General features: G+C 39.7%; 1 protein-coding gene across 1 annotated transcript in view; it reads left to right on the top strand.

Moving 5' to 3' along the window:
• The window catches only part of PHEX (phosphate regulating endopeptidase homolog X-linked), a 150,742-nt gene that overhangs the window by 46,631 nt on the left and 85,558 nt on the right, over nt 1-18,553 (top strand). Inside the window, 6 exon segments of the mRNA XM_042461085.1 lie at nt 4,971-5,057; nt 5,664-5,890; nt 6,949-7,017; nt 8,571-8,687; nt 11,632-11,715; nt 12,035-12,180. Of these exon segments, the coding sequence (XP_042317019.1) occupies nt 4,971-5,057; nt 5,664-5,890; nt 6,949-7,017; nt 8,571-8,687; nt 11,632-11,715; nt 12,035-12,180 (730 nt within the window).

The raw sequence follows: 18,553 nt of genomic DNA, 5'->3' as shown, positions 1-18,553 counted from the left end.
ACCACTGCTTTATAGCAACTCAGACTGCTTGTACATCTAAGCTAAAGAGGAAATTTTAGTTCTTAGGCCACTTGTGGCCCGAATGATGTGTTTTGTGGCCTTTAACACCTCCAGACTTCCCTGACGAATTTTCTTTCTGGAGAGAGGGAATTGCTGGTTCTGGATGTCTCCTGTTGCAATAATTCTCTCTCTCTCTCTCTCTCTCTCTCTCTCTCTCTCTCTCTCTCTCTCTCTCACACACACACACACTTTGAGAACCAGGAGTAGACTTCCTTCCATTAAAGGTTTTTCATTTCATTTTTCAGCAATCCATGTGGCCATTGGAGGTTCCTGGAGCCCAAAAGTGGTTATTGGACCTGCCACATTTGGCCAGCCCTGATCTAAGCTATTATAGTCTATTGTTACTAGTAGCAGCAGCAATTCACTCAAAAAACCTTTCCATAAGCTTTTTTTTTTTAAACTTGATTCTTTGCATGCAAAGAATGCCAGGGATAGAAACTGGCATCCCTTGCATGCAAAGCTTATGTTTGGCTTCTGAAGTGTAATCCTTATGCCAGACATCCTGGGTAAGAACCCATCTGCTCTAGAGTGACCATGCTGGTTTTGGGAGAATTCAGAGTTGTACTCTAAAAAAGTAACTGTCTCAAATTATGTGGAATCCCAAGATGCAGGCAGGATATAGCAATAAGGATCTCTGCAAGGAGCAGACAGACAGGTGCAACCAGCTCTAGCAAAGCATTATGTAGGACAGTAAGATCTTGTACAAAACTAGCCTTTGCTCTATGGCTGTGGATGTGAGAGGATTCTAAAGTAGTAGTAGGAAAACAAGGAAAAAGTACTGTGTTCCTTAAGCATAGATTTAGCTTTGCCAGATCCAGCTTTGTATTTCCATAGGGAGACCATGAATTATGGTTAATTACAGGAAATGTGATATGCCTCCTTTGACTTAGAAGGGGAAAATGCATTTCAATGTTCTATCTCTATCTTGGCTTTAAAAATAATTTTAAAAGCACTAGCTTCCTCCTTCCCTTCCCTTATTTTGTCAGTATTCTTAACAATGATTTTGTCTGTCTGTCTTCATTCTCCTTTGAGCCTCTGTTGCTCAGAATACCTACTGCTTGAAAATGCAAACGTGAGCCATTGGTAATGCAAACAAATATTCTGGCCATTGTAGCTTTTGCATTTGCATTACAAACAGATGAAAGCAAAAATGGTTTTGCTCTGTCATGTGAAGGGGGGAAACAACCTTTCGTGCTTTCCACCCTTAAGGTTAAATTTTGAACATCTTATAAAAGTAAAGTATGTGCCTTCAATTAACTTGTGTCAACTTATGTGTCCCCATGAATTCCATAGAATATTCTTAGGCAAGGAACAGCAGTTTGTCGTTGTCTTTATATGAATATATTTTACACCTGATATTCCATGGCAGTACTAACCAAGACTGAGTCGGCTTAGCTTCCATGATTATAGGGGATCTGTTGTCTTTAAGAACACTGGTCATATTGGCAGAGATTAGATGAGACTTGGAACCCAGTACAGAGGGCCACACATTCTCAATTTGTCATATGCTAGATCCGTGCTTTCCTTGGGGTCTAGAAGCAGGATTTAACCCTCTGTGAACTTAGATCTGGTAGTTTGCACCTCCAATTTTTCACAGATGAAGCACTCATGTATTCATGTAACATTGTTCATTCATATAATTGACTACCAGCCAGGATTGTTCTGCTATAGTATTTCTACTTTCTATGTATGATTGTGAAAGCTGTACAGGGAAGAAAGCTGACAGAAAGTTAATCAACCTATTTGAAATGTGATTCTGGAAGAAAATTCTGTGGATACTATAAAGTAACAAAAAGAGAAACAAATGGGTTCCTAGAACAAATCAAGCTTAAATTCTCTGTACAAGCTAAAATGACTAAACTGAGGCCATTGTATTTTGGGCATATCAGGAGATGACATGATTTAATAGAAAATACGAAATGCTGGGTGAAATGGAAGGTTGTAGAAAAGAGGAAGAGTGCATGTGATAATGGACTTCTCCCATTATCTGGGCAGCATAGCTAGGGGAGAGTCTCCTTTCCAGGTAATTGAAGGGTTGATGATGTGATAGTGTTAAGTTGCATTTATTGAGGTTGGTGTCTCAAAGGAGTCACAGGTCATGAGAGATAAATGCCCAGTGAGATGACTTGTTACGTAGAATGTGAAAAGTTTTGAGAGCTTTCCAGATAAAAAGGCTAAAAGTCTCAGGTGACCAGAGATGGTGTACCGAACAAAGATCAAAGAGGTGCTTGGAGACAGAGGACTTCCACCCACCTTGAGGAAACTGGTTGAGACTTGACAAAAGCAACCAGGCTCCTAGGTATCCCCATGAACATCAAGGACTCCAGATCCCATCTGTAGTTGTGAGTAGCTAGGGATTGTTTAGTTGTGTCAGGGAAATCATGGTTTTTTTTGCTGACCTTGACTGAATATGACGTAGAGACTATTTTCTAATGTGTAACTTTGTGTGCCTGAAGGGAAGGTGCCCTTAATGAAGAGATATATATTTTTCTAGTGTAGATGTCTTGCTTAGAATAGAGCCTTTCCTTCAAACTACTTCTCTTCCACACTCCTTTCATGTGCCTTCATGTGGTCTGTGTGTGCAGAGACAGAGGTGCAAAGCACAGAGCAAGTGGAATCCCTGCAATATCCCATTGCATTGCTGTGCAAGGGGGATTCAAATCAATGGGTGATGGCAACTAAGATAGATGGCCTCTGGATGTGCCATCCAGCTCAGGCAGAAACAGGAGGGGACTGTGGGGCATGACACTGCATTACAGGAAGTCACAACTGTGAGTTTGCAAGATCTTAGCTGGGCTTTCAATCAGAAGGTGTGTTGGAGGCATCTTGTGCATAAGGGTCCTGTAAGCTGAAACCAGCTTGACAGCAGTAACCACCATTCATATAATAACTGTATTTTCATTCTCTTTCCTCACCCTTTACACACAACGTAAGGGTCTTTTCTCTGCTACCTCATGCTAATAGGGTCACAATATCAAGAAGTGGACAATTGGGCATCGCAGGGTGGGTTGACTGGAGCATGAAAACTAGATTTCCCATTCATATTTATACTTTTAGAACTAGCCCCAGACTATGGTGATTTCATGGGAAATGAAGACTTGTTTCATCCTTCACTAACTATGTAAAATACTTGATAGCCCTTAGAAGGACCAAAAACAGTTTCCAAAGTGGTGGATTGCTAATTTGGTTAATGCTAGCTTCATTGACTTTACAACAACTGACAAGACCTGGAGTTCTCCAAAATGGGTAGACAGAAAGGGTATTTAGGAACACAGCAAGGGATGAAAGGGAATCCAATCTTGTTTGATCTGTTGGTAAGTACTCATCTTTAACTTTCAGTTGTTTTAAGAAATGAAAGCATGGGGGAGGAGGCCACATCCTCTATCATGCCCTTCACCCTTTGTTCTAAGTAGTCCACATGCTTGGGGTCTATGTGCCATATTCAAAATGCTACCTTGTCCAGTGTTTCATAGGTCAATACAGCCTCTACAGCAATGTTGGCATCCAGCAATGTGATAAGAAAATACTGTATAGCTGGATCTTGGGGATATCAGGGCATTTACATGCTGAAGTCAGGGATTTAAGGTCAGCTTCCTCTTGAACATAACAAGAGGAAAAACACCAGCAACAGTGCAAATAGGTGCATAATATACAGTAGGTACAGATGCTACTGTTAAATGCTGTATCTGAGTATGAATTGCAGAAGAGGGAGGAATCAGCAATCACAGGCAGCATCCACAGTATGTAGGTGTAGAAAAACTCTTTAAGGAGAAATATCCAAAAGGGAGGGAATTGCAAGACAGCCCCATGAAGACCGAGCAGGGGACTTTGGTGGAGCAGGGGAAATGGAAAACTGGGTTGGGAGAGTAGAAGTCGAAAGGAGCACCAAAGAAGAGTGAGAAATACAACATGTGTCCTTTGTTGTTGCAGACCAATGCCTCTTCTCTTATCAAAAGTAAAGGAAGATGTTTCAAGAACAGAGAATGTGACTCTCTGCTTTGATTTATTTATGATATGTATACACTGTTTAATAAAATAAAATCTCTAAACAGTGTGTGTGTGTGTGTGTGTGTGTGTGTGAAAATGGGAAAAATGAAAAGGCGTAGGGAAAAGAAAAACTTGTTTCTGGAGATTTGTAGCTAGGGTCATAATTTACATTTTCTGTGTCATGGTATATTGCGTCCCACTGCCTCTAATATGTAATTGTGTTTAAGTACTTGTGTCTTTTATATTGTGCTCCATAAGTGCCTCTGAAGAACTGCACTGATAACTGCATACTGAAATAGGTACTACTAGATACTTCCCTCAAACCTTCCTATCCTTTTCCCCTTCTTTTATGCAGGGCTGCCTCTTCAAAAACTTGTGTGCAGGTATTTCTCTAAAAATAATATGAAACAATTTAAAAGCAGCTTAAAAATAATGCATTAGGAATATTAAGAGCACATAAACAACAATATGTAAACATAATTGAGAAAAATAATTGTTTCTAGCCAACAAAACCTGTGTACCAAATTGCATTTTAAAAAGGTGTTAAAACATAACAATTTTTTTTCCTCTTGAATAAAAGGGAGAATGTTCCAAAGGATAGGTGCCATTTTGTTGAAAAGGTCACCCATTGTGATTTTAGGTGATGACATAGTGCTGGTTGCAGGACAACCAAATGTGAGAATCCTAGAGTTTCTCCTGGGCAGATAGAAAGGCTTCTTATACTAATCTGACATTTCCTGAAGCTCCACAGTGAAGACCAAGGCCAACCTTCCTAGGTTCCAAATGTGAGGTTCTCAAGAATTCATGTTCATTTGGAAAGTGACAGTATCTTCTCTGTGATATTTTGAGTTCTTCTTGATGACAATAAAATTCCAGAGCAGCTGAAGAAAACATGCTTTCTCTCCCTTTTTTTAATGTCACAGCTCTCCTTGAGAAACCTGTCAGCAAAAGGCGGGACAGTGAAGCTGTACAGAAAGCAAAGATACTTTACTCTTCATGTATGAATGAGCGTAAGTGAATCTTTTTTTTTTTATTTCCATGGTTATAGGTTGCCATCTGAAGGTGTAGAAACCATGATGTATTTTAAAACACTTTCCATTGCTTCAGAGAAGCAGAGAAATAAGCAGCTCTGAATTGAATTTCTGTTTACACTCAAACCACTGCCAAAGAGGTCTGGTGCTTCACAAAACTACAAATTTCAGGATTCTTTTAGATGGAGACATGGCAGTTAAACTGCATTATTTGTACACTGTAGATGCATCCTCAGGGTGCTGCCACATTGCAGAATTAATGCAGTTTAACACTGCTTTAACTGTCATGGGTCTATCCTATGGAAACTTGTAATTTGGAATTTGTTGTGGCACCAGAACCATGTTAAATATCTCACAAAACTACAAATCCCAGGCTTCCATAGCATTGTGCCATGGCAGTTAAAGCAGTGTCAAACATCATTAATTCTGCAGTGCAGATGCAGCCCCAGAATGGCCAAATATCATGCCTTATTAGGAAAATATGCATACATATCACACACACACACACACACACACACACACACAATAGCTACTGTTTGGTTTAGCTAAGAGTTGTCTTAAATTGACTTGTTTTTTTGCTTCCAGATAAGATAGAGAAGGCTGATGCAAAACCACTTTTAAGCATGTTGAAACATTCTCCATTCCGCTGGCCTGTGCTGGAATCAAACATTGGGCCTGAAGGACTGTGGTCAGAAAGAAAATTCAGCATGCTTCAGACTCTGGGTGCTCTTCGTGGCCAATATAGCAGTTCTGTTTTCATCCGAATGTATGTGTCTTCTGATGATAAGATGTCTAATGAACACATCATAAAGGTATGGTTAAGGAAACCATGTAGTGGGGATATAACTTTCTATGATGTTACTAAAAACTTCTAGTACTCCAGATTTAAGCTGCTGATGCATAGTTGATAAAATTGTCAAACAATGAGTGGGAGTTGGTGGCAGCTCTGAACAGGAGAATGTGTGAGTGTGTGTGTGTGCCAGCAGATGTTGCTATAGCATAGGTTTAGTTCTGTCTTTTGGAAAATAGTCTGCATCCCTGGGAGGGTATTAAACTAGCATGGCTCAGTTTAATATCAGATGAGTTAATTATATATAGCTGAAATGAATAATTCCTTCCTTTACTATATATGCAAACACATATTCTAGAACATATGGTGTTTGATACTTTTTAAAAAGTATCAAACTCCACCCTCTAACTAATTTTGTCAACAGGGACTATCAGTCTTTTACCACTGTGTTCAGCAATGTTAGCATGGAATGAGCTATTAGTATGCATGTATGTAAATCACTGAAAGTCAATGTACCTGTAATCCTTAGGGTAACTTAAACTCCTCTTTAATTTGATTTACATCTGTCTAATTTACACAAAGTACCTGGAAATATTCTGCATAGTTAGTGAAGGATGAAACAAATTCCTCAGATTAGTTGTGTTGTGAGACATTTTCATCTTTGGGGGAGAGAAGGAGAGAAAAGTTTATGTTGATTTTTTAAAACTCCAAAATGTCCTTTTAATTTTTTTAATTGTTAATGATGATAAATACTTTTATTTATTTAGAAAGCTTTTTGTTTTGATTTTTCCCCCAAACTGTAAACTACTCCCATACATATCCTCTTGATATTAGTCTCACTGGACTGAATCCTGTTGTTAGTCCAAGAAAAGTCATTGAATCTATCGGTGAACAGGAATTATGCAAAACATATTAATTCAGTAGATCTAATCTGGTTCGTCCAAACAACAGGATTCAAGCCCCTAAATTCAGTAAGGCTTTCTCCTAAGAAAGCAACTACAGTATAGAATTTCAACCCGAGTAGCCTTTTTAACATGTAAAATAGTAATAATGCTCCTGTATCATATACTGTTTTAATAGCTAGACCAAGCATCTCTGTCTCTATCAGCACGAGAAGACTACTTGGAGAACACTACAGAAGCGAAAGCTGTAAGTATTATTTACCCACAAATCAATATAAGCTTCTTCTTCTTTTTTTTTTTTACTAAGGAAAGCCTGATAGCAATTTTTATGTCCAGGATTTCCTCTGCTGTGTTTGCTTAATGTTATTAATAATTAGGATAATGTTATGAATCTTCTGAGCCATCACTGTGGAAATGGCTTTCCTACTATATACCCTTTATCCCATCCCGCCTACTCATGGTCAGTTCCTGACTGCTCTTTCCTACCCCATCTTGCCCATTTAATGCAGGGAAGGGCAATATATGATTCCTAGACCCTCCCAGACCCTTCTAGGTGAACCTGTACACTGTTGCAGTGCACCTTTGCAACAGCTGTCCAAGGTGTAAGGTTGTGATTATGGGATCCCCCCAGCAGGATGGAAAGGTGTGTAGTGTGCATTTATGCATGCATGCATATGTGTATGTAGCTAACCCACAATGCAAGAAATACTCTAACATTGTGTTTCAAAGAATTAACATTTACAATGGTATTTTCTATTAGATGTGATAATCCTGCAGCAATCATCCTCTAAAGCACACTGTTGCAGTGGTGGTCCAGGGAGTGGTGCCAGTCCATGAGTTTTGGGGACTTTCCAGTAAAGAAAGAAACAAATGTAGTCAATGGGCACAAATATGTGTACCAATCCCTAGCACACTGGCAATTTAATCTTCTGCTGCTCACAAGAGTTGGGCCTGTTACAGACAGCCAAAATAAAGCTGCTTCGAGTCACAGTGGAGGTATGGTGTTTCAATGATGCGTGTGTCCTAAGAGTCCAGAAGTCGCACCAAAGCCATGCTCCAGCCCTAACAACTGGAACGTGGCTTTGGTGTGGCTTCTGGACTCTTAGGATGCATGCATCATTGAAACACCATACCTCCACTGTGACTCGAAGCAGCTTTATTTTGGCTGTCTGTAACAGGCCATAGTTTAAGAAGCAGTGAATTAAAATAATCTGAATGGCTTTGCTTTAGATTATGGGCCTTTCTTCATTTCCTCCTGAAAACTGAAGCAGGCGTTTGGTTACTTCCTGTGCTTTTCATATAATTATTAACATCACATTATAGGGAGTGTGCAGTCTGCAGCTAGGGGGTCAGTATCAACCCTCAAGTCTTGCCAAGTTGTTCACTCCTGATTTAATGTGAGCAGGATAGTGCCACAAATAAAACTGGCTCCCTGCCTTACTTGGAATTTGGTCACTACTTAATGTAGTTGTATTATGTCCAGTAGTTTCTGCTGTGGACCTTTTTTGCCATAATTTATGAATGGCACAGGGCTGAGCAAAAGCTAGACAACTCCAGCTTCTCAGTGCATGTTTATAGAGGAAACAGGACTTCTGATTCATCTTGGCAATAGAGAAGCTTCGCCATGATAACCTAATATGGAACACAAATTAGTTCAATGTGTTACTCAAATTACAGATGAGAATAAGATGATTCTGTGCTATTTTTATGCCATTCACTGTACAGTCAGACAAGTGTTTGTGTTTATATTAATTAGCTTAGGGCCATAGTTTATGATAATGCTTTCTTATTCTACTACAGTACAGAGATGCTCTGTTCCAGTTCATGGTTGACACAGCGGTGCTTTTGGGTGCCAATGCTTCACGTGCAGAGTTGGACATGAAATCTGTACTTAAGCTGGAGATCAAAATAGCTGAGGTTAGTGCCCTTCTAAATGTGGGATTACAGCTGCATTTGTGGCAACTGGCACTTCTGAAGGAAGTATCATTGTTTTAATTCTTCATTCAGCTGTATTATTCCCAAGATTTCCGGTCAGTGGTGAGAGAGAGAGAGAGAGGGGGGGGGAGGTATTCATGACTGACTTAACTGTTGTGCATTGCTACGTCTGGTGCTGCTGTCTTTTCCTGTCAGTCCTTGAGTAAAAAGGCAAAGAAAATCTGTGCTTCCCTTCTATCTGGCCCAGCCAAAAGTGAATTGCTTCTCATAATAATTCTTGATTACTTTAGTGCAGAGATGGGTTGCTCCACAGGGCCAGGAGCATATTTCAAATTGGCCAAGTGGACTGAGGCCATGCTTTTCTGTTTTTCATGTGTCTTTAGGCATTTAGATGAAGTTTGGCAATAAACATCCAAGACATTTTTTTAAAAGTTCAGGGGATTATTGGGTTCTGAGAGACAGTGACAGTGGACCTCATGTGGCTTTATAGAATACACTTTGTCCACTTTAGTGATGGAAAGTGAACACTCCCCATTGTGACTATTCTTCATTTGGGTTCTGCTGATTTTGTATGTCTGTGACCTTTCAGTTTTCTTCAGTCAGATGTTTTCTTCTTTCTTCCCTCCTTTTTTTTTGCACCTTGTTTTTTTTTTAATTTTTTTTATGATACCAGTGTAGTGTGCAGTGTCCTTGAGAAGGAACAGAAAAAGTTTAATAGGTATAAATGAGAATCTCTAGCCAAAATTTAAGAACTGCAGGATCTCTGACTATCCCAAGGGACAAAAGAAGTATATTTATGAAATTCCCTTAGCAGCATAATTTCTGCAGGAGACTTTTTGCAGAACATTTAATGAGCAAAATGAAGAAGAACAGACCTTCAGTTCCAGCATTTAATGCAAATTTCAGTATCTTGATAAAGACCTTACTAAACAATACCAACTATCCCATATTTCTGTTCTGTTAATATAATTCACAGTACAGTGGGCTTCTCCTCCACTAGTTTATCAGTGTTACCAACTCATAATTCATTGGATGATATGTGGCACTTTAGTAAATACCACTGCCAGCAAATATTATTTTTACATAAATTTATTTAAATATTTTTATTTGAACTGACAACATATTGCACTGTATATATGCATCTTTGTATATTGATTTTGATAGTATATTTGAATTTGTATAATGTGAATTTCTTTGTTTGTTTTGATTTTGATTTTTAAAATATGATTACATCAAAAGGAAACAAAATTGATTGATTAGATTAGATTAGGTTAGGTTAGGTTAATATCCCCCCTTTCCCCAAAATATGATTCAAACTGGCTTGAATACTCTTTGGGAAATCAAAACTGGTCTGTGTGGTCTCTTCCAACTCTATGGGCCTGTACAGACAGGCCAAAATAAAGCTGCTTCGGGTCACTTTTGAGGTATGCTGTTTAAATGATGCATGCATCCTAAGAGTCCAGAAGCCATGCCAAAGCCACGCTTCAGTCCTAAGAACTAGAGCACAGCTTTGGCGCAGCTTCTGGCATATTAGAACACATGCATCATTTAAATAGCATACCTCCCAAGTTCCCCGAAGCAGCTTTATTTTGGCCTGTCTGTAAGAGGTCTATGATTTGATCATTCTACTCAGAGTTTATTTTAAACTACAGTTGGCCCTCCATATTCATGGATTCCTTATCTATAGTTTCAACTGTCCACATTTTGAAAATATTCTCAAAATACATAAATTTCAAAAAACATTCCTTGATTTTACCATTTTATATAAGGGACACTATTTTACTATGCCACTGTATTTAATGGGACTAGAACATCCACAGATTTTGGTATCCACAGGGAGTCCTGGAACCAAACCTCAACAGATACCGAGGAACCACTGTATTATAAACTCTTGAGCTTTTCCGAAAGAGACACTTACCTTTCAGCTTGAGATCTAAATTATGTCTCAGACAAGGATAGATTCTGTAACTTGAGGAATCAAACTCTAGCAGATACAAAGGGCCCACAGTATAACAACAACAACAACAACAATTTCTTACCTGACTTTCTCCATAGGTCAAAGTGGAGAACAACAACAATTAACAGACAAATAACATCAGTTAAAAAGACATCAGTTAACTGTATAACTTCTGGTTCATGTTTAACCAGCTAGGATCCATGGAAAGTAAAACTATATTTCATGAAAGTCTTCCAGTCATGCAGGACAAGGAGAGGTGAAGTGGGATCAACAATTGTTTCACTCACATTTATTCAAGCTTGTGTATGTAGTGTAAACATGTAAGTCAGATCAGAATGGGTATCAAGATGAGCTTATCAATTTAAGTTCATAGATTTTGGAAATACAGTCCTCCCTCCGTTTATGCAGTCTTTGGACTCAAGTCCCTCGTTTATGTGCAAGGGATGAATGAAAGAGGAAAAAATGGGGGTGCACGCCCATGGTGACCCCCAAGCCAATGGGGCTTGAATATAAGCAAAACTCTGTTTTTGTGAGGGGATCCAGAATAGATCCACTGCAAAAAAGGAGGGGCAACTGTATTACTTTCTGGATTACAGTTTTTATAAACCCCTTTGGACTTCAACTGGCTATAATGGGTAATGGAATTGTACTACAGAGAGTAACTTTTCCCAGTTCTGTCATTTCATATCTGAAAAGTTCTTGTATGGATGTAAGTGGCATTCATTGTGCTATATGGATAGAAATTCTAAAAATGTTTCAAGATAAAAAGAAAATGATTATTTTTTCCGCTAATAAACAAAATTAAATAATAATAGGTTTGTGATTTATTTTCTTGAAATCAGCAGGTAACTTACTGCTATGTAGAGCTTGCTGCATCTGATAAGGAAGGATTAACAAATCTGTGGTATTAACAAAATTAGAATGCATTTCTCAGGGAAGACAATATTTGTTTGCATTTATATTTTGCAGATAATGGTTCCACATGAGAATCGAACCAGTGAATCTATGTACAACAAAATGAACGTATCAGAACTTACCACCATGATCCCACAGGTTGGTTGAAGTTAATTGGAAAATGACTGTATTAATGCCTGATTGGACTGTGTAATTACCTTTTCAAAATGAAAAGTGCTTCAGAGATGTATAAGATGGCAATTTAAATTGAAATTATTAGAATCAGGTGTTCATTATTATTATTTTAAATATAGCTGCATTTTTATTTAAGTTTCAAATATTTTATGCTGTTGTGTACTGAATTTCTACTCTGAAATTAATCAAAACCTTTAAGTCATTGAGGTAATGGTAGGCAATTAACTCCATGAGCATTTTCTACTTGTAAGAGCAAAGAGCTGAACCTTTCTGTCTCTTTCAGTTTGACTGGCTGGCCTATATCAAGAAGGTGATTGATACCAAGCTCTATCCTGACCTTAAGGACATAGATGCTTCAGAGAATGTGATTGTCCGTGTGCCCCAGTACTTCAAAGATTTATTCAGGATCCTGGAAGGGGAAAGGAAAAAGTAAGGATTTCTCAGTTCCCTTCTCCTTTTCTGTCCAAATTTTAATCAGGAATGTAAGGTGTGATACTCAGCCTGAATTCACATGACTTGGTTTCAAACTGCAAGAGAGCATTTAACAGTTATTACTGTTACTAAATTCCTCTAGAAAGAAAGTTGTGTGAACACTGCAGGTAAGGGAACTCTTTGCTAATGAATCCAGGAGCTAATTAATTAATTAATTAATTAATTGTGGCATTTGTTTATCACCTCTCAACCTGCCTGAGGTGAGGTGAGCTGTATTGGCTAAAATCATTGGAAGTATTGCATACATGACTGAAAATAAGTAAAACAAATGAAAATTCCTTTTTAAAATCAGATAGTTAAAAATAGCTAAGAGCAGCCAGAAGAGTCACTCTTAATTTTAAAAAACTGGAAACTCACTGGAAACTCAGAAGGGATGGAGCCAGCCTGATCTCCCCTGGGAGGCAGTACTACAGTTGGGGTGATGTTACAGAGAAAGTGCTGCCATGTGTGCCCACAAGCCTACTATGGTAGTGGTAAGACATACAACAGGGTCTCCTCTGAAGATTTAGGATATAGGGCAGGCTTATATGGGAGGAGGTGCTCTTTCAGATATCCTAGCTCCAAGATGTTCAAGGCTTTATACTGTAGAGCAAGACACACCTGAATTGACACTGGCAGCATAACAGAAGTCAGTATAACATACACCAGCCAATAGTCTGGCTACTGCTTTTTGCACTAGTAACTTTCAAATACTTCAAGAGCGTATCCCTGAACAGCACATTATAACCATCTAATTGGGAGGTAACTAAAGCATGAACCACCATGGTCAGATCTGTCCTCCCTGGGAAAGGGCACAGTTGGTGCACGAACCAAAGCTGGGCAAAGGCACTCCTGGCCAGAGCAGCTATCTGTTCTTCCAAGAGCACTGCTGGGTCCAAGTGCATTCTCAAGCTACAAACCTGACCTTTCAGAGGGAGTGCAACTACATCCTGAATATGTTGCACTTCCCAGCAGTACGACTGTCTTGTCTGGATTCAACATCAACCCCAATCTTTCACAGCATACACACAATGATTCAGGACTTCTACAGCCCCATATCATCAACTGTAAAAGAGAGACAGAGTAGGATATCATCATCCAGATTTCATACAGTGGCTTCATTTAGATGCTGAAAATCATAGGGCACAGTATTGACTCCTGTGGGACCTCAGAGGCATTTGTCTAGCTGGTGATCAACAACTCCCCTTAGCATTACGTCTTGGAAGGTCTACCAAAATGAGCCTCCAAGAACAATACCAGCTAAATAGCCCAGATAAGACATACTGTACCATGCTTGATGGTATCAAATACTGCCAAGGAGTCCAGCAGAACTAAAAGAGACCCACTCCTTATGTCCACTTCCTGATCATCCACTGATGTGATCAGGACAGTTTCAGGCCTGACTCAAGACTGGAAGGGATCCAGATAATCTGTTTCATTCAGGAAAGCCTGGATCTGTCCTACCACCACTCACTCTAAGATGTTACTTTAAAAAGTGATGGTGGGATCTCTTCAACAATGGACTTACAATCACCTCTTTTAGAGGGGCTGGAATGAAGCCCTCTTTAAAAGAAGCAGTTAGAATTTCCACCATCCAATTGGCCAGCTCTCCCCTGGCATTTCTAATGGACACGACTCTGACACAGAATGGACACAGTTCTGAAAGACAGATAGTTGGCTTGATTTCTCCAAGCACCTTACCCATGTCATCACATTAAACAAACTGAAACTCCATCCTTCAGACTTGGACAAGTTCATACTTCAGTTACATCCCCACACTCTACCTTCAACATGGAATACAAGTCAGAACAAATCCAAGCAATTTTCTCCACAAAACATTTGGCAAATTCATCGCAGTTTATTTCTGAGGGTTCCTGCTCAGCAATTTGAGGTCTACAATATAATAGTTTCTTTGCTACACACAACTGTACTGGGTGTAAATGTGCTGATGAAACTGAGGCAGAAAAGATTTATTTCTTCACTCAACTCACTACTGCTGTAGAGGCTTTATAATGGGCCCTAACTTGTGTAAATGGAAGTTGTGGAGGTCTTTGTAAGGATCTGACTGAGGGAAGAATCAGTTTTACCTGCTTGTGTTCAATTGCTGTTATTTTAGCATAACTCCTCTCTTTGAATTTTGCAAATACCAGTGGCAGAAAAATCAAAATATGATCCTTCAGAATAATAGGCACAGAACAGGCTGATTTGGCAGATGGGCCCAAAATGCAGAATCAAATATACTCATTGGTGAAGATCCATTGCCACAGAATGAAAAAAAACTAGCAGGTATTTATCCAGGCTAGCACTACTGGATAAATATTATTAAGACTGTCTTCTCTGTCATTCAGTGGTCAAAAGAGATGGTAACAGGAAAGAAGAGAGGAGGAAGGGGTGGAAGGAAGATCCGTGGAGTGATACAGCAAGAAGCCATTGCTTTTGCTGGATCTAGAATTTTGTTGCTCTCTTCCATATGTACTACTCATGGGCACTGAATGCACAGGTAGGATGCAACATGCCAACTCCATCATATCCTGCCTGCAGATCTGGCCCATACTTGGCCTTGGCACCTATTTGGTCCAGCACAGCAATGGGTGAGTGTTGAGATGTCCACCCACTACTGCACCATGAGCTACCACCACCTCACCCACTGCTGTTCGACCTGCAGGCCCCAGCCATGTCCCATATGGACAGAAACTGCACATCTGGCTTCACCCACATGGCCAGGTGCCACCTTCTGACATTACAAGCTGCAGCTGGGGCCTTAAAGTAGAATGATAGTGGCAGATAAGGGGTTCCATGGTGGAATTTCTGGGAAACTCCACTGCAAAGAGCCAATTTTAAAATATCACACTAAGTTTTGAAAGATCACAGTTTTTAAAGACCACACACAGTTGGGACAGAGCCAGGCTGGATCTGCCGGAAAGGCATCTGATTTGACTGTCCCCAGCCTGGGGCTGTTGGCCTCCATTGTCTAAACAGGATGACTTCAATCTAAGGAAACACATGCCATTTGGCCTGTGCATTCAGCCCTCTGGTGTCTTCACGAGACAGGTGGAGTTTAGTCTTTTCCTTGTCTCATTGTCACCATTTGTTATTCAGGGTACCACAGATAATAGCTGGTAATAATCATGGACATGATTATTTCATGTAGCACTTCTATGGTTTTAGAGGCTGTTGTACCCTCTTCCCTTATCCCCTCTCTCAAACATACTGCTCTGCTGGCATCTTAAAATAAAAAAGTGTTTCTCTGCTTTGATCATCTTGAAATTTGTAGGTAGACTGGGGAGAAAGGAGCTGGGGGACTGATAGAGCTGTCTTGCTTCAGGGCATTGAGTTATTTTCTTCTTTGGTTCTTTCCAACTTTGACTCTAACAATGGTAGGACAGCAAGGTAATAATCACTTGAATTAAACCAGATATAGCCAGAGAGGATGCAAAGTAGGATTAGATTGTTAACAGAATTCCATGTCAGGCAGGACAAGGTGGATAGATTCCTGTCCAATTTGTCACAATGCAATAAGGAAGTGTTTGTTATTAATATGTGTACCCAAATAAGGAAGCTAGGGAACTACAGAGTCAGCAACGCCCAAGAGTCTATTAAGGCCAAGGATTCAATTTCTCCAGAATATGAGGCATGGATAGCTCTCCAAAGACTGCATCAGTCCAGAATTCAGATAGAAAATATTATGTCTGAAGGCTCACACATGTCAAAAACACCTTACCTCCCAATCATCAAATTTTCATGTGGCACTAGTTTCTCTAGCACGGAGATTTTATTTTTTTTAAAAAGTGGAACACTCAAGCATGCAACCTCTGACTTTCCTTGTGTTGAAGAGCAATCATGCAGTGTAGTTTTCCCTAAATGTGTACATCCTGTCTGAGACTAATAGGCTTCAAAAACAATGAAATAGTTTAGGCCCCCTGTAGCTCAAAAGTAATTTAATGACGAAGACAAGCTATCAGACGGCATCTTCAAGTGTTGTTGCTCCTATTTTTTCTACCAAAGCATATGGAATAGGATACACACAGGTGCTGTCTCCCTGTCAGAGCTATCTGACAAGAATGAATATATCTTTTCCTTAATACTTGGGGATTTACGGTGCTTAAGTGCTCAAATCTCTTCACATACATTATCGGCTTTATCTTTACAAGAATAATTTATTTATTTGTTTGTTTCTTTGTTTGGAGCATTTATATATCACCTCGCAACCCAACAAAGACCCAAAGGTGGATAAAAACACTAACTATATGAATTTTTTTTAAAAAAAACCTTTTAAAAATAGACTAAATTTGCTTCCAGGCCAAAAACAAGGTGTTGGTTATTACCTATAAAGCCCTAAATGGCTTGGGCCCAGGGTATTTGGAGGACCGCCTCTCCCCATATAATCCGCCCCGCACACTCAGATCGGGTGAGAGACATCTATTAAGAGTTCCAGATGCTCGTTATGTATCAACTCGGAGGGCTTTTTTTATTTCAGCCCCACAGCTCTGGAACTCCCTCCCCAATGAGCTCCGTACTTCCTCCTCCCTTGATATTTTTAAGAAGGATCTAAAGACCTTCTTGTTCCGCTAGGCTTTTCCCCCGTGAGCCTTATCTGTCATTCTTTCCCTTGGCAGTGTTATGTTGTATTCCATTCTACACAGCCATTTGTATGGGGAGCTGTTTGGTTGTCTATTGTTGGTATTGTTAATTGTTGTTATTTGCTGGGGGTACTGGGGTTTGTGATGTTTTTAACTGTTTTTTATCTCTTGCTGTGCACCGCTGTGATCCTTGGAATAGCGGTATATAAATAAAATATAAATAAAAACAAATTATTATTATTTAAATATACTCCTTAAGATACAATAAAATCACAGACAGTTACATCAGCCAGAGCAGCCACCCCTGAATTTATGTACCGAAGGCCATGTGAAACAGCACAGTCTGCTGAAAATTCAAAGCAGGAGGGGTGAAAGCAAGCCTGACTTCCCTTGGGAGGGAATTCCACAGTTGGTGATGCTACAGAGAAAGTCCAGTTGTGCATAACCATCAAAGAAGCCTCACAGGGTGGTGAGATATACAACAGGGTCTCCACTGATGGTATCAATTTTGGGCCTGCCCCTTTGGGAGGAAGCAGCGGCCCTAGGTGGTTTAGGACTTTGTAGGTCGACACCAACACCTTGGATTGAGCTCAAAAGCAAATTGGAAACCAGTGCAGTTCTTCTAAGGCTGATGTTATACAGTCTCTAAAACTCATACCCAGTGACAGTCAGCACCACCACTAGCTTCTGAATACTTTCAGAACTTTCTGCTCCGTGTAGCTATACCCTTGACTTTAGGAATGAAGAGATAGTGCAGTCAAGGCCGTTTCCCATTCTCTTCACATCAGTTGTTCAAGGACATGGATGAATGTAATGTCTTAATGCATAGGCCATGATCCTAAATATGCACCACCTTTGTGACTCTACAGATTCCATACTCTCCACAGTATTACACAAAAATATTAAAAACAATTTTTTTAGAGTGTGTGGTAGCAGTAATTTACCAACTTTTCTCACGACCTCCCATTCAATTTGACAATGCTAGACTTTTCTATAATCAATCACTAATCCTCCTAGAATGTTAAAAGCAGGTTGATCTCATTTGTAGGAGTTAATAGAATAGCATTGAGTCCATGTTACTGAGATTGTTGTTAAGTGTCTTCCAAGTTATTTCGAACTTATGGTGAACCTATGATGAATCTATCACGGGATTTTCTTGGCAAGATTTGTTCAAAGGGTGTTTTCCTTTGTCTTCCTTTGAGGCTAAGACAGCTTAATTTGCCCAAACTCAACCAATGAGTTTTTGATAGCTGAATGGCATTTCAATCCTGAGTGGCATTTGAACCCAGGGGATGATTTGCAGTTTGAAAGCATCCAAATGCAAGTAGATAAATAGGTACCACTTAAGTGGGAAGGCAACAGCATTTGGTGCAGTCATGCTGGCCACATGACCACCAGAGCAGTGATCAAACAATGCTGGCTCTCTGGCTTAGTAACTGAGATGAGCACCGCCCCCTACAGTAGGTTACAATAGACATTCATGTCAAGGGACTACCTTTAACTTTATCTCCAGAGTCATAGGTCCAAAACATAAGGAGCCTTGGTGGCGCAGTGGTTAAATGCCTATACTTCAGCCATTCACTCAAAAACCACAAGGTTGCAAGTTCAAGACCAGCAAAAGGGCCCAAGCTTGACTCAGGCTTGCATCCTTCCGAGGTCGCTAAAATGAGTACCCAGACTGTTGGGGGCAAATTAGCTTACTTGCTGTTCACCGCTATGATCTTTGGAATAGCGGTATATAAATAAAACAA

The sequence above is a fragment of the Sceloporus undulatus genome, chromosome 3 (assembly GCF_019175285.1).
Source record: "Sceloporus undulatus isolate JIND9_A2432 ecotype Alabama chromosome 3, SceUnd_v1.1, whole genome shotgun sequence".
NCBI classification, from domain to species: domain Eukaryota; kingdom Metazoa; phylum Chordata; class Lepidosauria; order Squamata; family Phrynosomatidae; genus Sceloporus; species Sceloporus undulatus.
The sequence above is the reverse complement of the archived record's forward strand: the minus strand, read 5'-3'. Positions and strand labels throughout refer to the sequence as shown.